Below are 17,535 nucleotides of genomic sequence, written 5' to 3' on the forward strand. Positions count from 1 at the left end.
TTAAAAAAACCCAACAAGGAAAAAAACAAATCCAAACTTCATTTTAAACAAACTTAAATATGTAAATAGCTTCACTTTGGAAGTTGAATAATTGGGATGTATCTGGGCAGACTGTTTTTTGTCCAAGCTTTTCAAGAAAAACACCGTTTTCATCAACTTCTCTGAAGCTACATCCATTCTGGGAAGCCTCACTGATGCAGCCCTGCCATTTCCCAGCACTCCTGATGAGCACTCGCAACCACTTGGCCAGCCTGCCAACAAAACCCTTTACCTCTGCCAGCACTACTCTCCCATCTCCCACCCAGAAAGGGTCTTTAGAAGATGCTGGGAGCCATCTCCTGTTTGCAATCCCATGCAACATCCTCCTGTGTCGCTCATTGTGTCAAAAAGTCACTCAGTGCAACCGCGAGGACAAAAAGAAAAGCAAATAACACCCAATATGAGGAGGAGATGGGACTTACCGAGAACAGTCAGCCGGGCAGGTCTGGATCGGATGGCCGCTTGAATGGCCTGACATTCGTAGACGGCGTCATCTTGGAGATCAGCTCTCAGGATTTTCAAGTGGTGCTCTCCGGACAGATGGTCTCCTATGACCAGATAGCGCGGATAACCTGCAGAACGCAAAACACCAGTCAGGAGGCAGCTGGACCGACGAGCCCAGGGATGAAGAGGATACAGGATGAGTCCAGAGCCCCAGCCGCCCCACTGCAAATGCCCCGGAGCCAGGCAGCTTCTTCCACTCCTTGGCAGGCAGCCCAAAAAGAGAGAGAGAGGCCTTCCAAACTTGGGAAGGAGACTGCAGGTTTTGCCCTAAGAATTCAAAAGAATTCAAAGTCAGGGGAGGTTTAGGTAACAAGCGATAGGATGAGAGGAAATAGCCTCAAGTTGTGTCGGGGATGTTTAGATTGGATATTAGGAGAAATTTCTTCACAGAAAGAGTGGTCAAGCATTGGAACAGGCTGCCCAGAGAGGTGGTGGAGTCCCCATCCCTGGAGGGGTTCAAAAAACGGGCAGAGGTGGCACTTGGGGACATGGTTTAGTGGGCATGGGGGTGTTGGGTTGATGGTTGGACTGATGATCTTAAAGCTCCCTTCCAACCTTAGTGATTCCTAGTTTTACTTTCATTAAAAAATAATCCAGCCCCCAAGGCAGGAAACATGAAATTAATTATGACTCTCCCTTTAATTGGTTTAGTGGTGGACTTGGTAGTGTGCGGTTACTGGTTGGACTGGATGATCTTAAAGGTCTTTTCCAACCTGAATGATTCAATGATTCTATGACAAAAGAAGTGCTGATGATTTCAGTGTTCACTGAAATTCCTAGGAAAAGGGATAAGCCCTTCTACCAGGAAACCCACCACCTCTGACTCCTCTGCGACCTGTCACGGGATTTCCTTAACTCCTTAAATCAGCCGTGCACGTAGTGAAACCCTGGGATACTTCCACTACGAGGTCTGCGTAAATGTTGGGCAGGGGCCTGCGGGGGCACCGCCAGCCCTGCTCAGCCTGCCCCGCGTTTTGAGACATCTGAAGCGCCGCGGAAGGAAGGCTGCCATCACCCCATCCTTCCCCACGCCGGTGATTAATGCGCTGTGTAATGCAGGCAGCCTGGCACGCTCTTGCGTTTTTGTTGTTTTGCAAGCTATCAACAGCGGGATTTGCTCTCCTGAACCGCAAGAAATACAAATGATGGGTTTGTTTGTATTTAGCTAATTAGATGACTGGCTGAGCTGGTATCATGCGAGCTGGCAGTTCCTCTTGCTTAAAGCAGCCCCGGCTCCGTTAATTGTGGAAGTCATTCACAGAAGCTACATACTTCAGTAGAGCTGTTGTTACCCATTTGTGTTGCGAGGTCTCGTACGGAAAGCTCAGCTCTCTAATATATGTAAAAGTTGTGGCACGGAGCTTTGAAAAACAGTTGAAGAGGGGACTGCTCACTCAGGCAAGTCTGCAAAATGAGTAATTATATGTATTAAAAAAAAAAAAAAGAAAAGAAAAAGCAGGCCTTGCACTCTAGAGAAGAGCGGGGTCCCTGGAGACCAAGAAACACGAATCCTGATTTCTGAATGCCGAAAACCCCTCTCAGGTCTCCCGTGCTCGGCAGAAGTTGAGCAGTGGCAACGTCACACGTGCAACAACCTCTGCTGTGCTCGGGGGCACGAGGCTGCGGCTCCTGCAAGCCCTCGGTGCCCTCCCAGGTTTCTGGCTCTCAAGCGAACACTCTCCCTTAGCCCCGTGAAATATTTCACTAAGAAATGAGCATTTTTCCAGCAAAATATATAAACTGTGTAACTTCTCCACTATTGTTCCAGAGTCTTCGCCAGTTGCAATAAACCCTCAATCACAATGCATGCGTGGGACTAAGTAACAAGAAATCTGGGGAATTTTATTACCGAACTATAATTTGCCCAAAGTACAGCTTAAGGAAGCCACAAGTACTTGTGGGCTCCGCTGGATTGCAATAAACACATTTATCCAAAGCAAAGAGAGGCTTTCTTCTTTTTTTTGAGAATGTCAAAACAGGCACTTTCAACATTTACAAAACATTTCAGCCTGCATTTTGGAAACATGACATTTGTTTCCAAAAGTCAACCCAAACAAAAGCCAGGCTTTCCAAAGGGTCATGTCACACCTGTGGGAAACCAACTGTTTTGTTTCAAGTCAGAGTGAAAAAAGTTTTTGTTTATGCCAAGTTTCAATGCTTATGTTTGACCTGGCTGGAAGGTTTTGCAGTTGAAATGAAAAAACTTGTTATTCTTGAAATAAATACCGTGGCTGCACCTTTGGGCAGGGAGAGCTCCCATTTTCCTTGCTTAGGTAGGGTGGGCTCGCGACTTACTTGAGAGATCCCGTCCGACTCCCAGGGCCAGCCCGTCTTTGATCCACAGCACGATGCCATTGTACTCGGGGATGGCGCACAGCAGCGTCACGGGCTGCCCAGCGATCACCACCTGGTCCTGGGGCTGCTGCGTGAAGGAGGATGCTTGACCTGGAGAGGGGGACAAGAGAGAAAAGAGGAGGCTGTCAGTTCTTGGGGGGTTTTCCACTCAACGCGGTGCCTTGGGATGCAACGGCCCAAGATGCTCCCGCCACAGCACAAACCAGAGGTTGAATTCTGCAGCTCTTAATTATGTGATTACTTATTGCCCCCTCATACACTCAAAAATGCACAATGTTTTTCATCCCTGAGGAAAAAAAAATGATACAGCCAAGAGATACCAAGCATTTCCTCTAACTATTTTATTCCAAATTGTGGTGCCGGTGTTTTAGCCATCACGATCAACATAGAGAAAAGCAGCAGGTTTTCACGCAGCAGTAATATTTTGTATGACGCCCAATACAAGAGGACGTTGGTCCTCTGCTTCCGAGTCTTGCTCCCACCGCACGTGCTCTCTGAAATCAGGACGCATGGTTAGGAACCTGCTACAAAACACGCAGGAGAACAACTCTCTCTTCTCCCAGAGCGTAACCTACTTGTATTTGCTGGCAGCTTCGCACACGTCTGGGGATGAAAGGAAGCAACAGGCCTGGTTCAGCACTGCCTTTGGCCAAGGTCTCATTGTCAAACTCACAAACCACAGAATCATAGAATTGTTTAGGTTGGAAAAGACCTTGAAGATCATCCAGTCCAACCATTAACCTCACATTACCAAGTCCACCACTAAACCAATTAAGGGTAGAGTAGCAATTTCATGTTTCCTGGCTTGGAGGCTGGATTATTTATAATGAAAATAAAATCACTAAGGCTGGAAAGGCCCTCTAAGATCATCAGTCCAACCATCAACCCAACACCCCCATGCCCACTAAACCATGTCCCCAAGTGCCATCTCTGCCCGTTTTGTGAACCCCTCCAGGGATGGGGACTCCACCACCTCGCTGGGCAATCCAACCCTAATGAGCCAAGCTCTTAAGTGTGACACCTACCACCTTGGTTGACACAGGTGGACCAAATGTGGTGTTTTATCATCTTCCTCCTCCCCCTGAATGCTGCAATAACAATTCAAAGCCCTTGGGTCAGCTCCTGCCATGGCGAGATGTCTCACACCTCAGGTGTGAGGTGCAACTTCTCATTTTCCACAGAAAGTACTCTGAAGCACCATAACCTCTTTCACACCAGGGTTTGCTAAGCACTGGCACTATGTTTTATTTTCACTCTTTGAAATACATCATCATTCCATGACTTTGCCATGACTGAAGAAACATTCAAAGTGTTAATTCCTTCTGTGGTTTTGTTTGTTTGTTTGTTTGTTTGTTTTTTTCCCTTTCCAAAATGAGTGCTGTGGTTTTCAGTCGGGGAAGGTGGGAATCCGGGATGCCCATCAGCACATCCCTGTGGTTCAAGGGGGATCGGGGCGCACGGCAGCACCGCACCAGGTCACTCCCTTCTCTCGGATCTGAGCCTGTAAAGAAAATAGTAAAAGCAAGAACAAACACTGACAAAGCACCCCTAAACCAAATATACCTCTGGGATAGCTCAGAGAGATGGCACGTCATGCTTCAAGCTAGCACACGTACGTCGTGCCAGAGTCTAATGCTGGAAGGTCCTAAACGCAAAGGCATTTTGGGCTGATCTGCCGATATCTGGACGCCTTGCAAGCATGGTCCTTTGTGTCAGTTATTTGCAGAGCATCTGAATAGCCGCTTTGCCAGCACTTGAGGGAACTGGGATTGTTTAGCTTAGAGAAGAGGAGGCTGAGGGGAGACCTGATCGCTCTCTACAACTCCCTGACAGGAGGGGGTAGTGAGGTGGGTGTTGGTCTCTTCTCCCAAGTAGTTAGCGATAGGACGAGAGGAAATGGGCTCAAGCTGTGCCAGGGGAGGTTTAGGTTGGAAATCAGGAGAAATTTCTTTACGGAAAGGGTGGTCAAGCATTGGAACAGGCTGCCCAGAGAGGTGGTGGAGTCCCCATCCCTGGAAGTGTTCAAAAAACAGGCAGATGTGGCACTTGGGGACATGGTTTAGTCTGGTTTACCCTTGATTGGTTTAGTGTGGACTTGGTAGTGTAGGTTAATGGTTGGACTGGATGATCTTAAAGGGCTTTTCCAACCTCAACGATTCGATGATTCTATGATTCTATAACGTCTCGCTCTCGATATAGGAGAGCTCTAAAAAAAAGAGAGAAGTTGGGAGAAAGGCCGAACGACTGGATTGCAACTTGCCGTATTACCCGAGGGGTTTTAAAGATCAGGAGCTTTGCTGCGCGTGAATTATTGCCCTGCAACAGGCATGGAATTAAAAGCCCACACCCCCCAGCTGAATGTCAGTTCAATACACAGGATCACAGTGGGCTGAAGAAAAAGTTTCTCTTTAAAATCAATTTGTTAAACCAGGACAGTCTCCATGTGACCCACCCTAAATCAATTCAATCCTCATTTACATTAACTCAATTTAATCATTGACTGATGATTAATCCTAAACCAAGGTTAAGTGTGACACAAGTTCTGGCAACTAAACTTGTTTCCAAATGAGTTGCTGGGCCTTGTCTACAGGGCAAAGCTACAAAGCTCAATCATTTTCGAACTCGCGCAGTTAAACCAATGCAAGACCCCACGTGAAAGCTTATATTTCAGTTTAATTTAGCGTAGCTTCACTTAAACTTGCTCTTAGCCGGCTAAAGATGCACGGGGAAGAGCAGAGCCATCCTTTCTGGATTTCTACGGGTTTACATACATCAGAGCCCTGCTGAAATTTTTGCAAACCTCTCTGCCGTGTCCAGGCGCGCCTCGAGCAAAATATTCCTGGGTATTTCTGAGGTCCTGGCTCCCCCAGCACCCACGTATTTGCGAGGAAATCTGATTTTCATCACAGGGGCTCCAAAAGGCCACAGTGGCGGCTTTTGGTGCGGTGCTGCAGGGACAACAGGTTTATTCCCGAGGAGATTCCAGCTCTTTCTGCTGGGAGACACTCGCTGGAAGTCACGGTGGCCTCTGCTACCAGCAGAAACCCTCGCTATACTGAATTAAGATTTAGAAATTTTGTTTCAAAGGGAATATTCAGCAGCTCTGTATTTTGTTGAGACACTCATAAAGGACAAGCATTACCAGGATACTAGGGAAAAACAGGGATGAGTGAGAAAATTAGGAAAGGACACAGGAAAAAAAGTGGGCATTCTGCTTTGTTGTGTGGTTTGTTTTTTTTTTTTTTTAATATATATTTTCCACCCGCTAACTATGTTTTCACGGCTCACTCCGTAATCTTGACAATTCTCAAGGCAAGCCAGGCAAGCGGGGACAGCGCTGGAACGCAGCAATAACCCAAAAAGATTGTTTTATCGGTGAGAATTATCGGGTTGTCAGCTGGGAGCTGCAAGAGTCGTAATGAGAAAGCAGAAGCACAAAGTGATGTCCATGCCCTCTGAAAATGTCCATTAAGCAGAGGCTTCATTTGGTAATTGCTGTTGGAAATGAAGCCCTTTTTAGGGTTGGGTGTTTTTTTTTCTTTCTTTTTTTTTTTTTTGTTTCTTGATTTGTTTTAGAGAGCTGCTGATGGCCATGGAAAATCAGAGCAGAAACATAGCATATGTTTCCTGTCTTTTCCTTCCCTCTGTTTGTTCAGTGTGAAAAATTGTCACTTGAAACCTTTTTTTTTTTTTTTTGGTCCAAGGCTCCATCTCAAACAGCTCAGACTCAGTCACTGGAAAGGAGAGACAGGGGTAAGGACCTTAAGAGCATTACCTGGCCCAGTCCCTGCTCTACGGCAGGATCATCTCTCCCTAAATCACAGCTAAAAAAGCAGCCAAAAAAAAAAAAAAGTACCGAAGGCAGAGCTCAACTAGCTTTCAAATCACCTTAAAGTCTGATTACTGGGTTTAACTGGGTTTGGAAGATCAGAGGCCTGTCCACGTTACAGCTTTCAGCTGTCTTATGTCTTAATGTCAGAGGAACACGTAATTTGCAGAAAAGTTTTAAGGGAGATAAGATACTTGATAGAAAATAACTGCAAATGGGGAGATTGGGAGAGGGTGATTTACAAATGCAGGTTGAGCGGTTTCAAGCTACAAGAAAATGGGCTGAAACACGGCAGTCGGGTACTTTTTCCACGAACGTTTACAACGTTATTACAAAATGGTGCTTTGGTTTCAAAGCAGGGCAGTTCGGCTGCAAGACAAAACACAAGCAGCACCTCAGCGACCACACAAGATGCTGTCGGTCAACCAGAAGTTTCCCATCCTCTCCCCTTCCACTATATAGGGTAATAGCCCCGAAACTCCGGTTTTAACTATAACCTGGCTTCCCAAATCCAAATCCTTGCGGAGATCGGAATTCAGACCACATGAGCCCAACCAGGAGTCCAGGCAAGGCACCCACACCAGCCACCTACCATCTCCCTCGCACCTCCTACAGCACCCTTCTGCTGCACGAAGGGAACCCGCGTTCTGGTTTCGGGCAGTGCTCCTCTGCCCCGCGGCAGCGATCGCAGAGAGCGGGGAGATGCAACGACGTGCACACGTCCCCGTCCCCCGCCACGTGTAAGTCCTCTCTTACTTCCACACCCCGTTTTTCCTCTTCTCAAGCGTAAAGGCTTAGCACGCTTCCAACGAAAGAAAGAACCCGATCGACGCTTGGCTTTCCACAAGCGTCTTGGCTTTCCGCAAGCGTCGCTGGGAGCCGCTCGGCACCGACTCTGCCCTCCCAAGAGCATCCATGCGAGCGTCTTCTGCTATTCAGCCCACAGAGGAGACGCGCCAAGCAGAAGCAAATATTAGGACTTGGAATTCATTGTTTTTTTTTTTTTTTAAAAAAAAGCAAATGTTATGTAAATGAGATGCTAACCATGCCTCTTGGCCACCTTCCAGCGCGATGGCGAAGTCCTATCTGCACTCTCAAGCCGCCCTTCTGCCGAACGTAGGCTGTCAGCCGCAGGTCGACCCGCTATTGTAGATGGGGGCTTTGGTGTCAGAGAAGGCGTGAGAGGCTCTTGATCTCAGAGCCTCATCTTCTCCTGGTCGCCGGCTTTGCTTCGCTCCCTGAGGAGCTATTTACACTGCCAGACGACTGCGTGACCCGTTTTCTGGCCCCGAGACCGCCCGTCTTCCTGGAGGAAGTGTCTCTAAAACAAAAGCTGGGGACACTTCTCACGGCTATTGAAATGCTACATGGCAGGAACAAAAATGGGAGAATAAAGGACCCACTGTGAATGGCGAGCAGGCAATAATGCTAACCCTGCTTTCAAAAATCACAGGCAGGATCCTTATGAAGTCACAAGCATGTCATAAAAGCGTAAGGAGAAAAAAAAGAGGGAAAAGAGAGAACCACTTTAGAACTCTTTGTATTTCCTTAATGGATTTGGCACCTGTGGCTCCTGTTTTTCAGTGTTTCTCTGTAACGTTGCCTTGTTCTTTCAAACAAAGGCTGAGACTCTGCTATGTTTGTGACTTCCAAAGGAAATCACGCCGCCAGCGCCGTAGCATTCCTTTTCAGAGAAGTCCCAACACCCACGCATGGCGAGGAGGACCAAAAATCCCATTTCACAACCCAGAAGACGGAGAGGGGCACCTACACGACACCTCTGCCGAGCTCAGGCAGGGCGCCTGCGACGCAGCAGGACCTTGAAGCTCCTTCCATCGCCAAAGCCCAAATCGGCGACCGGCTTTCTAAGCTCTCTGAAGACCGCAATCTGTTTGCACGAGTTCTTGCCTGAATTATTTCAGCTTGCAGCCTCCTGTGTAAAAACCAGCCTGCCTGCAGACAACTTGCCGCAAGAAGAGAAGAGGCAACCGGGAACAGCAGATAGTTAAATTTTCATTACCCAAGAGAAGTGAGTATTGTAGTAAGAAGCAAGGGACTCACAGAGGGAACAATGACTCATTAGAAACGGAGACACTGTGGCTCCTTTTATGTAAGTGGAGCTTTGAATTTCCATTCTGTTCTGAAAAGAATTAGCCCCTTTTTGTCGAGGAGAGGATAGAAGTGGCCAAGGAGGGCTGTGAAGCTCCTCGTAAAAATATTACCGTTCAGAAATGAAAGGCCCAGTGATTAGGAGCGGTGGGACGTTTTCATCGTCCCTCAATGCGGAGAGCTAAGCCTTCCCTCGACTCGGAGCCGGCATGACGCTCGGTCGGGGGACGATCAAGGGGCTGCTGCCTGATAACCTAAGCCCACGCGCCATCCTAGAAGGGTCCCTCATCAGACCAAGCGGATCGCAGCACCAAGTGCCCCGGTGTAAAGCCATGGCGTTTCAGCCCGGCTCAGGGTTGGTTTCTCATTACGCAACGCCTGGAGACGGAGCCGTCTCTTGAACACGGTGAGGACTGGGAAGGGAGCGTAGAGATGGCTGCGTGCCCACGCTTTCCCAACAGACAAGGGCTTGTCGCCGCACCACCCCACATGGCTTCTGCTATCGATCCCGTGACGAATGGGCTGGTTCTCAGCGCTCGTTCAAACGGGCCCTCTCATAGAATAGTTGAGGTTGGAAAAGACCTTTAAGATCATCCAGTCCAACCATTAACCTACACTACCAAGCCCACACTAAACCAATCAAGCGTAGACTAGACTAAACCATGTCCCAAAGTGCCACCTCTGCCTGTTTTTTGAACCCCTCCAGGGATGGGGACTCCCCCACCTCTCTGGGCAGCCTGGTCCAATGCTTGACTACCCTTTCCGTGAAGAAATTTTTCCTAATATCCAACCTAAACCTCCCCTGATGCAGCTTGAGCCCATTTCCTCTCGTCCTATCGCTGACTACATGGGAGAAGAGCCCAACACCCACCTCAGTACAACCTCCTTTCAGGTAGTGGTAGACAGCGATCAGGTCTCCCCTCAGCCTCCTCTTCTCCAGGCTGAACACCCCCAGCTCCCTCAGCTGCTCCCCACCAGCCCTGTGCTCCAGACCCTGCCCCAGCTCCGCTGCCCTTCTCTGGACACGCTCCAGCACCCCAATGTCCTTCTCGTGCTGAGGGGCCCAAAACTGGACACAGCATTCCAGGTGCGGCCTCAGCAGCACCGAGTACAGGGGCACAATCACCTCCCTGCTCCTGCTGGCCACACTATTCCCGATACAAGCCAGGATGCTGTTGGCCTTCTTGGCCACCTGGGCAAGAAGCCAAGGACAACGAGCTCCCTGCATAAGGCCCATCGCGCTCGAAAGCACACGCCTGCATTGATTTTCAGATGACTAGGAAAAGCAGGCGTACAAAAGCGTTACGTTATTTACAAATCTCCCTGGAATTGTCACTCAGGGGGAAGCACAGCGCAGACAGGGAGAGCGGGGAAGAGCCTCTCATTACCTGCCTGCCTGCCTCCCAATTACCTCCCTGCCGGGAGATGCCACCCAGCCCGGCCTCCAGGTCGCATGCAAGCGCTGGCCGAGCACAGAACGCGTGGAACAGAAAGGAAAGGGACAGCCAAGCGTCCCCAGGGGCACAGCAAGGGTTTCCCCAGGCAAGGACAAAGGCAAGCTTTCCTTGCAGCTTCAGAGGAGCGAAAAACCACTGGCTCCCCAGACAGGAGCCAATGAATCGCACCAGCGATGCTGTCCGGAGCAAGGAGACGTGGAGCAGCGTCCCCAAGGGAGGGTCTCTTGTTGGTGACGGCCAGAGCCGCGTCTTGCGCTTCCTTTTGGCTTTGCGGAAGAAAAAAGAAAGGTAGCTTGAGCTCATCCCTTGCATAAGCTTTCCGTTATTGTATTTTGCTTCCTTGGAGGGAGAAGGAAAAAAAAAAAAAAAAAATCTGTTTGAACAAAAATGTCAGTTTGGCCTTTTTTAGTTTGACTACATAAGTCCGGCTCACGTGGCTTCTGTATGCTTGATGTTGCTGAATTACTCAGTTTGAAAGAAAAAAAAAAAAAAAAAAAAAAATAAAAGCACACCAGCCTTCAGTCAAGCCATGAATTGGCCGTATGGAAAGGCGAGCAGCAGCCTACTTCTCGCTGACCAGCCAGCTGTGTGACCTGGCCTCGGACACGTCCCCTCTCCCCGCACGAAGCAGGGAGCTGAGCTCGTACTTTGCTTGCCCGCAGACGCCGAGGGAGACGGGACCCTTTTTTTTTTCCCCCCTTGAAGCATCCCAGCAAGCAAAACCTGGCAGCCCCCACCGACACCAAGCAGCCGCGCAGCTACGGAGGGGAGGAACCGAGCTACATTGAGGCGCAACCGAAGCCAAAACGACGCTGGGCGCAGGGACCGCGCCAAGAAAAGCGGCGCCAACAGCCGGAGCCGAGTTTAAGCTTGGCCTCTGCAGAACCCTTTGCCTCCCAGGCACGCACCAGCCCTGCACAAGCCTGCGTAGCCCTCACGCAGCCCTGAGCTCATCCCGCAGCCACGTCAGATATTTTCCTAACGCCGCTCAGAGAAGAAACATCAGCGTCCCACTGCGTCCACTAAGTAGCTTCAAACGTGAGACAGAGAAATTTTGAATAAGATATTAGACCTTTTGGAGATCTTTTTGTCTATTAGTCACACAGGCGAGAGATCTGAACTATCGAGTATTCCGCTCGCTTTGATACCCACATGAAATCCCAGCGCTGCTTTCAAAGTCACTGCGAGTAGTTTGATCAGCCATGCAGAAAGGGCTTAAATGTCATCGTCTGCTCTGTTATTAGCTACCAATTGGGAAAGGTGTAAGAGTATACTTACCGTGGGATATTTATTAGCAACCTCCTCCCAGCAACCAGCTTTGAGAATTACCTCTTGTGAGATTAAATGCCTGTTCTCGGTAGCTGCACTGATAGAAAACAAACTAATGTACTGCGTCGCGGAATAAAAAATAAGCTGTCCCCAAAAAGCAGCATTCGAGTGACCTTATGGACTGGATTACACTGAATATTCAGACTCAACGCATGGCTCCTGGCCGTTCTGCTTTAACAACCTGGCACGTACCCGCTGCCCAGATAAAGCTGGGCTCGTAGGAAGCAGTGTTATCTTCTATTAGACAAGCTGACAGAGCTGGAAAAAAAAAATAACCGGATGAGCTTTGGGGCACGTGGGCCTTTTTCCTGGGTTGGAGACAGAAGCAGCAAACTGAATTAGGCGGTGTTTTGCCACAGGGGCCAGGACAGGAGGGTTTACTCCTGCAGCAGAGAGGCAGGGGAGGCTTCGCAGCGGAATGGACGGGTCAGCGGGAGGCAAAGCTCGTTGCGTTTCTAAAGCTAATGGCAGACAGAAGAAGAGTGTGCGCTTCCCCGCGCCCCGGGGCGAGAGCCAGGGACTCGTCCCCAAAGCCTGGGCTGCTGCACTTACCCCACAGTCAGGCCCTGAGCCTCCTGCCAAGGCTGCTCGGGGTACAGGGGTGCCTGTTCCTGCTAGAAAGGGAGGGCAACAGCACCACGAGCCATTTCAAAGGCACTGGAAACCCTGGGCACGGCGCTGATCGGCATCCCCGGCTTGAGACAGGAGATGCTTTGCTCTCGTGAGCAGAGGGGAAAGAGATTTCCTCACATTGATCTACCTGGAGGTCCCAGCTCCCACTGGAAATTGCAAAAGACTCCGAGAAATATTTTGTTATCGGCGCTCCTGAGCAACCTGTCGTGGAATAATAAATTACGGCTTGCTCTTCTGTCAAGGCTTAGATGTCCTGGCATGGCTCCACAGCGGCCAGGCTGACGGGCTCGCGAGGGAGCGGAGGGGAGAAGAGGGGACGCTTCAGCAACTCCAGCCAAGCCAGCTTTCTCCGTGGCAATTACAGACGCTTTTCCAATGCTAACTATTTATAGCCGACAGACAGCGCTCGCAAAGGTGGTTGGTGGGTCCTCAGCTGCAGGAGCCTTGCACAGACGCTCCTGGGACCTAAACCCACCCATTTTCATAGAATCATCGGATCGTTGAGGTTGGAAAAGACCTTTAAGATCATCCAGTCCCACCATTAACCTACACTGCCAAGTCTACTCTAAACCAATCAAGGGTAGACTAGACTAAACCATGTCCCCAAGTGCCACCTCTGCCCGTTTTTTGAACCCCTCCAGGGATGGTGACTCCCCCACCTCTCTGGGCAGCCTGTTCCAATGCTTGACCACCCTTTTCCATAAAGAAATTTTTCCTAATATCCAACCTAAACCTCCCCTGGCACAGCTTGAGCCCATTTCCTCTCGTCCTATCGCTAACTACTTGGGAGAAGAGCCCAACACCCCCTCCCTGCCCCCTCCTGCCAGGAGCTGCAGAGCGATGAGGTCTCCCCTCAGCCTCCTCTTCTCCAGGCTGAACACCCCCAGCTCCCTCAGCCGCTCCCCACCAGCCCTGTGCTCCAGACCCTGCCCCAGCTCCGTTGCCCTTCTCTGGACACGCTCCAGCACCCCAATGTCCTTCTTGTGCTGAGGGGCCCAAAACTGGACACAGCATTCCAGGTGCGGCCTCAGCAGCGCCGAGTACGGGGCACAATCACCTCCCTGCTCCTGCTGGCCACACTATTCCTGATACAAATCACAATACAAAATTTTAATCCACAAAGGGGGGAAAAGGAACTTTTCCTTCTAAAGCAACAGCTGATGCTCAAAATGGTGGGCAGCAGTCTGCTCCCCACACCATCTCCCTGGTAAAATCCTTAAGGATTTTATCCCTTGCGACCTTCTGAAATCTCTCAGGTGATCCCTCACAGCCATAGATTACGTTCAATCCAGGCGTGTCCCCTCAGCCCACCCTTTGTTCCCAGATCAAGGCTGCTCTTTTGAAATACAGTCCTATAAATCTCAGCTCATCTTTGAGTTAGAGGGCACGCAGGACACTCGTCCGTAGGAAAACGAGAAGGATGAATAATCCATTTCACAAATGATTTGGAGATTTCAAAGTCTGGCTCTGCTCCCAGGAAGAGTAGCAACTGGAAGTTGTGCAGTCTACGGGGCGGAAAATTAGACCAAAGAGCTCACCCTGGGTCGCACCATGTTTCACTTCCATCCTCGTTTTTCAAAACCTGTTATTGCACGCTTTGAGTCACAGAGAGAAATCAAAATGAAGATTCATTTCCGAACAGAAAATGCAGATATTTGATACTAAAACTACTGAAAAACTCTGCTCCTGTCTTCCATCTTCTAGCCAAACTCCCCGTGAAAACCCCACTGCACAACAAGTGTTTTGTCCCCTTTACCTTCCACTGCTTTAAACACGGTTCTGCCAGAGCTTACCAGGAAATAACCCAAACTTTAATCAGTACATATACACCCACATCCTTCTCAAAATAAATTTGAGTGTCAGAAATCTCACCGCAGGTCGGAGAGACATTATGCTCACCGTACCGATTTGGGAATTCACACAAAGAGCGATCAGCCAAGTTTCTCTACAGGACTTTGCCTCCATCTTTGCAGGTGCTTGAGTTGCCACCACGCAAAGATGCCTTCCAACAGATACCTTCCTCGCGTCAGAAACGCCTGGGCTGGGGTACCAAACCGCCCCTATCGAGGCAGGAAAATGCGAGAACAAGCCTTACTATTGCCCTAAAACGTTGAGAGGCCACTGTCTGCATGAAACATCTACCCTGCTGCTTCTTGCGGGGGGTCCCGGCCAGATTAGCTACATGATACTCCAGATGCACCAAGACCGTGCTGAGGCTGAGGACTCGCTCCAGCTCCCTGCTGTTTAGCTGAGCCGAGAAGAGGGGTGAGATTGCTTCAGGTTGTGTTGTGTGAATTATCAAGCCTGAAGATGAAGTGGAATGAGAATTAGCAGGTTTCTGCTGTAATTATTGTTTGTTTGGATTTTTCCAAGCAGAAATGATTGTAAATATATGCACTTTTTTTTTTTAGCGTGCAAGATTCATATTTAAAGTTAAAACAAATTATTCTGAAGAACAGCCTAAAGTTAAGCATATGCAATGCACAAAAAAAAAGCGGTGGGGAAAAGACAGGAGGAGGTAAGAGATGCTAAGACGAACAGACAGGGAGCAGATCATGGGTTTAGCAGGAAACGTTTCATGCATGTGCCCACCCTCGTTACCTGAGGAAGACGCTTAGAAACTCATGTACTTTTCTATCCATGTGTGAAGACCTAATAAAAACTCCCCTCCCCTGAAAACCCTTGCTGCTACAGCATCCGTAGACCCAGGGAAATGCGTAGAAAGTGCAGTTATCCATGCTCATCCATCACGGAGGAGGCCGGTGACCTGCACCAATGCCTACAACAACCAGGTCCCGCTTTTCAACTGGGACTTACCAAACAAAGCCAAAGAGCCACAAAAACCAAGAGGAAACATGAATTCAGCCAGTATTTATAGCCCTGCAACTGCTTTATCAGCCCATGTGCACCCTTGGGAGAAGCCATGGGGAAGTGGCCGTGCTTTACCACTGCTGAAGGACCCAGCGACTTCTCCGCTTTATCGCTGGAGGAGCAGGGACCGCGTCAGAAGGGGGCTCAAATGTATTTAAACACAAGACTTTGCTGTTTGTTTTATTACGGGCTCCTTCTCAATGGTCCCCGCTGCAGAGTCAATGGCTTGCTTGTGCAAAACCCCAGTCCAAGAGAAGATTAGCACATTCCAGCCTGCTGAGTTAATTAACAGGTAATGAGAGATGCTCGTCAATAAACCCAGCTGTTTCTGAACCCCCTCCTGGGCTGAGCCTCCATGCCTGCAGGACATCGGAAGCTTTCCATCCCGTGACGAGCTCCACACGGCTCACTTAGGAGACGACGTGCCACCCTGGAACAGAGAAAAACCCAGCCCTGCGCAGGGAGGTGAAGCTTTGCGAGAGTTCACCCAACCGGCACGGCAACAAAACCCCTTTTCGTTCAGGTTTTTTTTGGGGGGGAGCTGGGGGAGATGCTTTTCCATCTGGTTTGCTGGTAGAGGATTCCTTCCCCAGGGTTAAGAGCAGGGAGTCGAAATGAAAGGAACTTAATTATAATAATATTACACACTCTTACAGCGCAAATCTCTCTCAAAGGACTCCCCCCTCTTGAAACCTTATGAGTTCACAGCTGGGGATAGAAACCTCCATTGGGGGGGGGGGGGGAAGCCTCTTTTACAGTTTCAACCACAGCAAACTTCAAACACAGGTCCCTTTTCAGGCTAAAATCCTGAGGAATGGGGATAGAAAAAGTCCCCAAACTAGTAACAGCCACGCATTTAGCCAGTACCACCGTTGTTTCTGACTCGAGGAAAGGCTTGCTGCCTTCAGCGAGGCAGGCACGTAACCTGTTTAAGGCTTTAGAGAGAGACACATAACCATCATCATCATTTTTAAGAAGCAATGTGCAACATAGCGCCTTACGGACTCCTATAAATTACTTGGCACCCGGCTGCCAGCTCAGCCTAAGCTCGATATTGCCTGCAGTAATTATTTGGATCAAATGCAGTTTATCTGCTTCATATTTGTGTTTCTGTGCTCTCTGGTAACTTATAAATGTCATTGCAGTGTTTATTTGTTATAATGAAACTTAATGACGTTTGAAAACCAATGGCTGTGGTTGTGGGCTGCAGGTTTGAAATAATCTCTTCATCTCAGGAGCAGGAGGCCCAAAGATAACATTAAATTACCCTATAGGAAAGGAAGATGTATGCAGACAGATATTCAGGCCCGTGTATTATTCATTGGGGAGATGACTAGCAACAAGCCACAGCGCCTAAGGCTACGGGCTCAAAGCATTGTCACCCAGCGAAGGCAAATGTTGCTGTCCGAGGGGAACGAGTCGTCAAGCCAGAAGCCCAAATGCATCTTAATCTGTTTTATTAAACCTTCTAAGGCATGCTGGGGCAGCTCGGTGCAAGATGCCCGTGCGAAACGGCTGGCAGGGAAGAAATAAGGTGGGGCTGCTGTAAAACCAAGCGGAGCTGGGTAGGATTGAGAGAAACCGGCTTTGCGAGGCTTCAGAAGGGGTTGGGGAGCACGGAGCGGCAGCAGGCTGGCTCGGCAGCAGTGGGACCCCATCTCAGCCTGATGCTGAAAGCTGTTCTCCTTCTGTGCAAGGCCCAGCATAAACTTTTCCTGCCTTTGCTTCAGGCACTGCTCCTTGTCCTCCCTTCTTCTGAATAATTTCCTCCCTTGGTTTCTATTGCTGTGTGTATTTATAGACTCTGGTCGTGTCTCCCCTTGAGCCTCCTCTAAACTATATAAATTTACCTCCTCCAGTCTCTCCTCTTACAACCCGCTCTCTAATCCCTGGGCCATTCCTGCCACCGCAGTTAGCATTCTCCCCGGCTTTGCTCCATGCTCCCCGACCAGCGCCGCACACGACGCTCCGGTGCCAGTCACGTCGCAGCTCACGTGGAGCGGTGCAATTACCGATGCCTTATTACCTCGGGATCTGCTGAAGCAAAATGCCCGTGGCAACAGCCAGGAACATCTCTCCCTCAGCTCCCTCCTCGCTGTCAGGAGTGAGGTGGTACCCAGGACAGCCAGCACCAAAAGCAGCTTTAACCCCTGCAGCACAACCCAGCTTCAGCGCCTCTGGTTTTTTGAGCTGCTTCCCTTAACGTGGGCACCGTAGGGCCGGGTTGATGCTTCCACACCTCCTGGCCATCAGAGGCCCAGTACACACTACTGCATTTCTTAGGAGTACAGAAATACTATCACCAGCCCCTTCCCCACGAGGGCGGTGGGACTTTGAGGTCTCCAGGAAACTAGCCTGCCAGTTCAGCGGAGTTTGGCTTTTTGTCTTCACCTGCTTCTCCTGCACAAG

At 49.5% G+C, this 17,535-nt stretch overlaps 1 protein-coding gene across 1 annotated transcript in view; it reads right to left on the bottom strand.

The window, feature by feature from the left end:
• Positions 1-17,535, bottom strand: part of KIRREL3 (kirre like nephrin family adhesion molecule 3) — a 135,150-nt gene that overhangs the window by 104,866 nt on the left and 12,749 nt on the right. The window contains 2 exon segments of the mRNA XM_075723397.1: positions 462-611; positions 2,839-2,988. Coding sequence (XP_075579512.1) covers positions 462-611; positions 2,839-2,988 — 300 coding nt within the window.

This window comes from Pelecanus crispus, chromosome 19, assembly GCF_030463565.1.
Source record: "Pelecanus crispus isolate bPelCri1 chromosome 19, bPelCri1.pri, whole genome shotgun sequence".
Classification (NCBI taxonomy): Eukaryota; Metazoa; Chordata; class Aves; order Pelecaniformes; family Pelecanidae; genus Pelecanus; species Pelecanus crispus.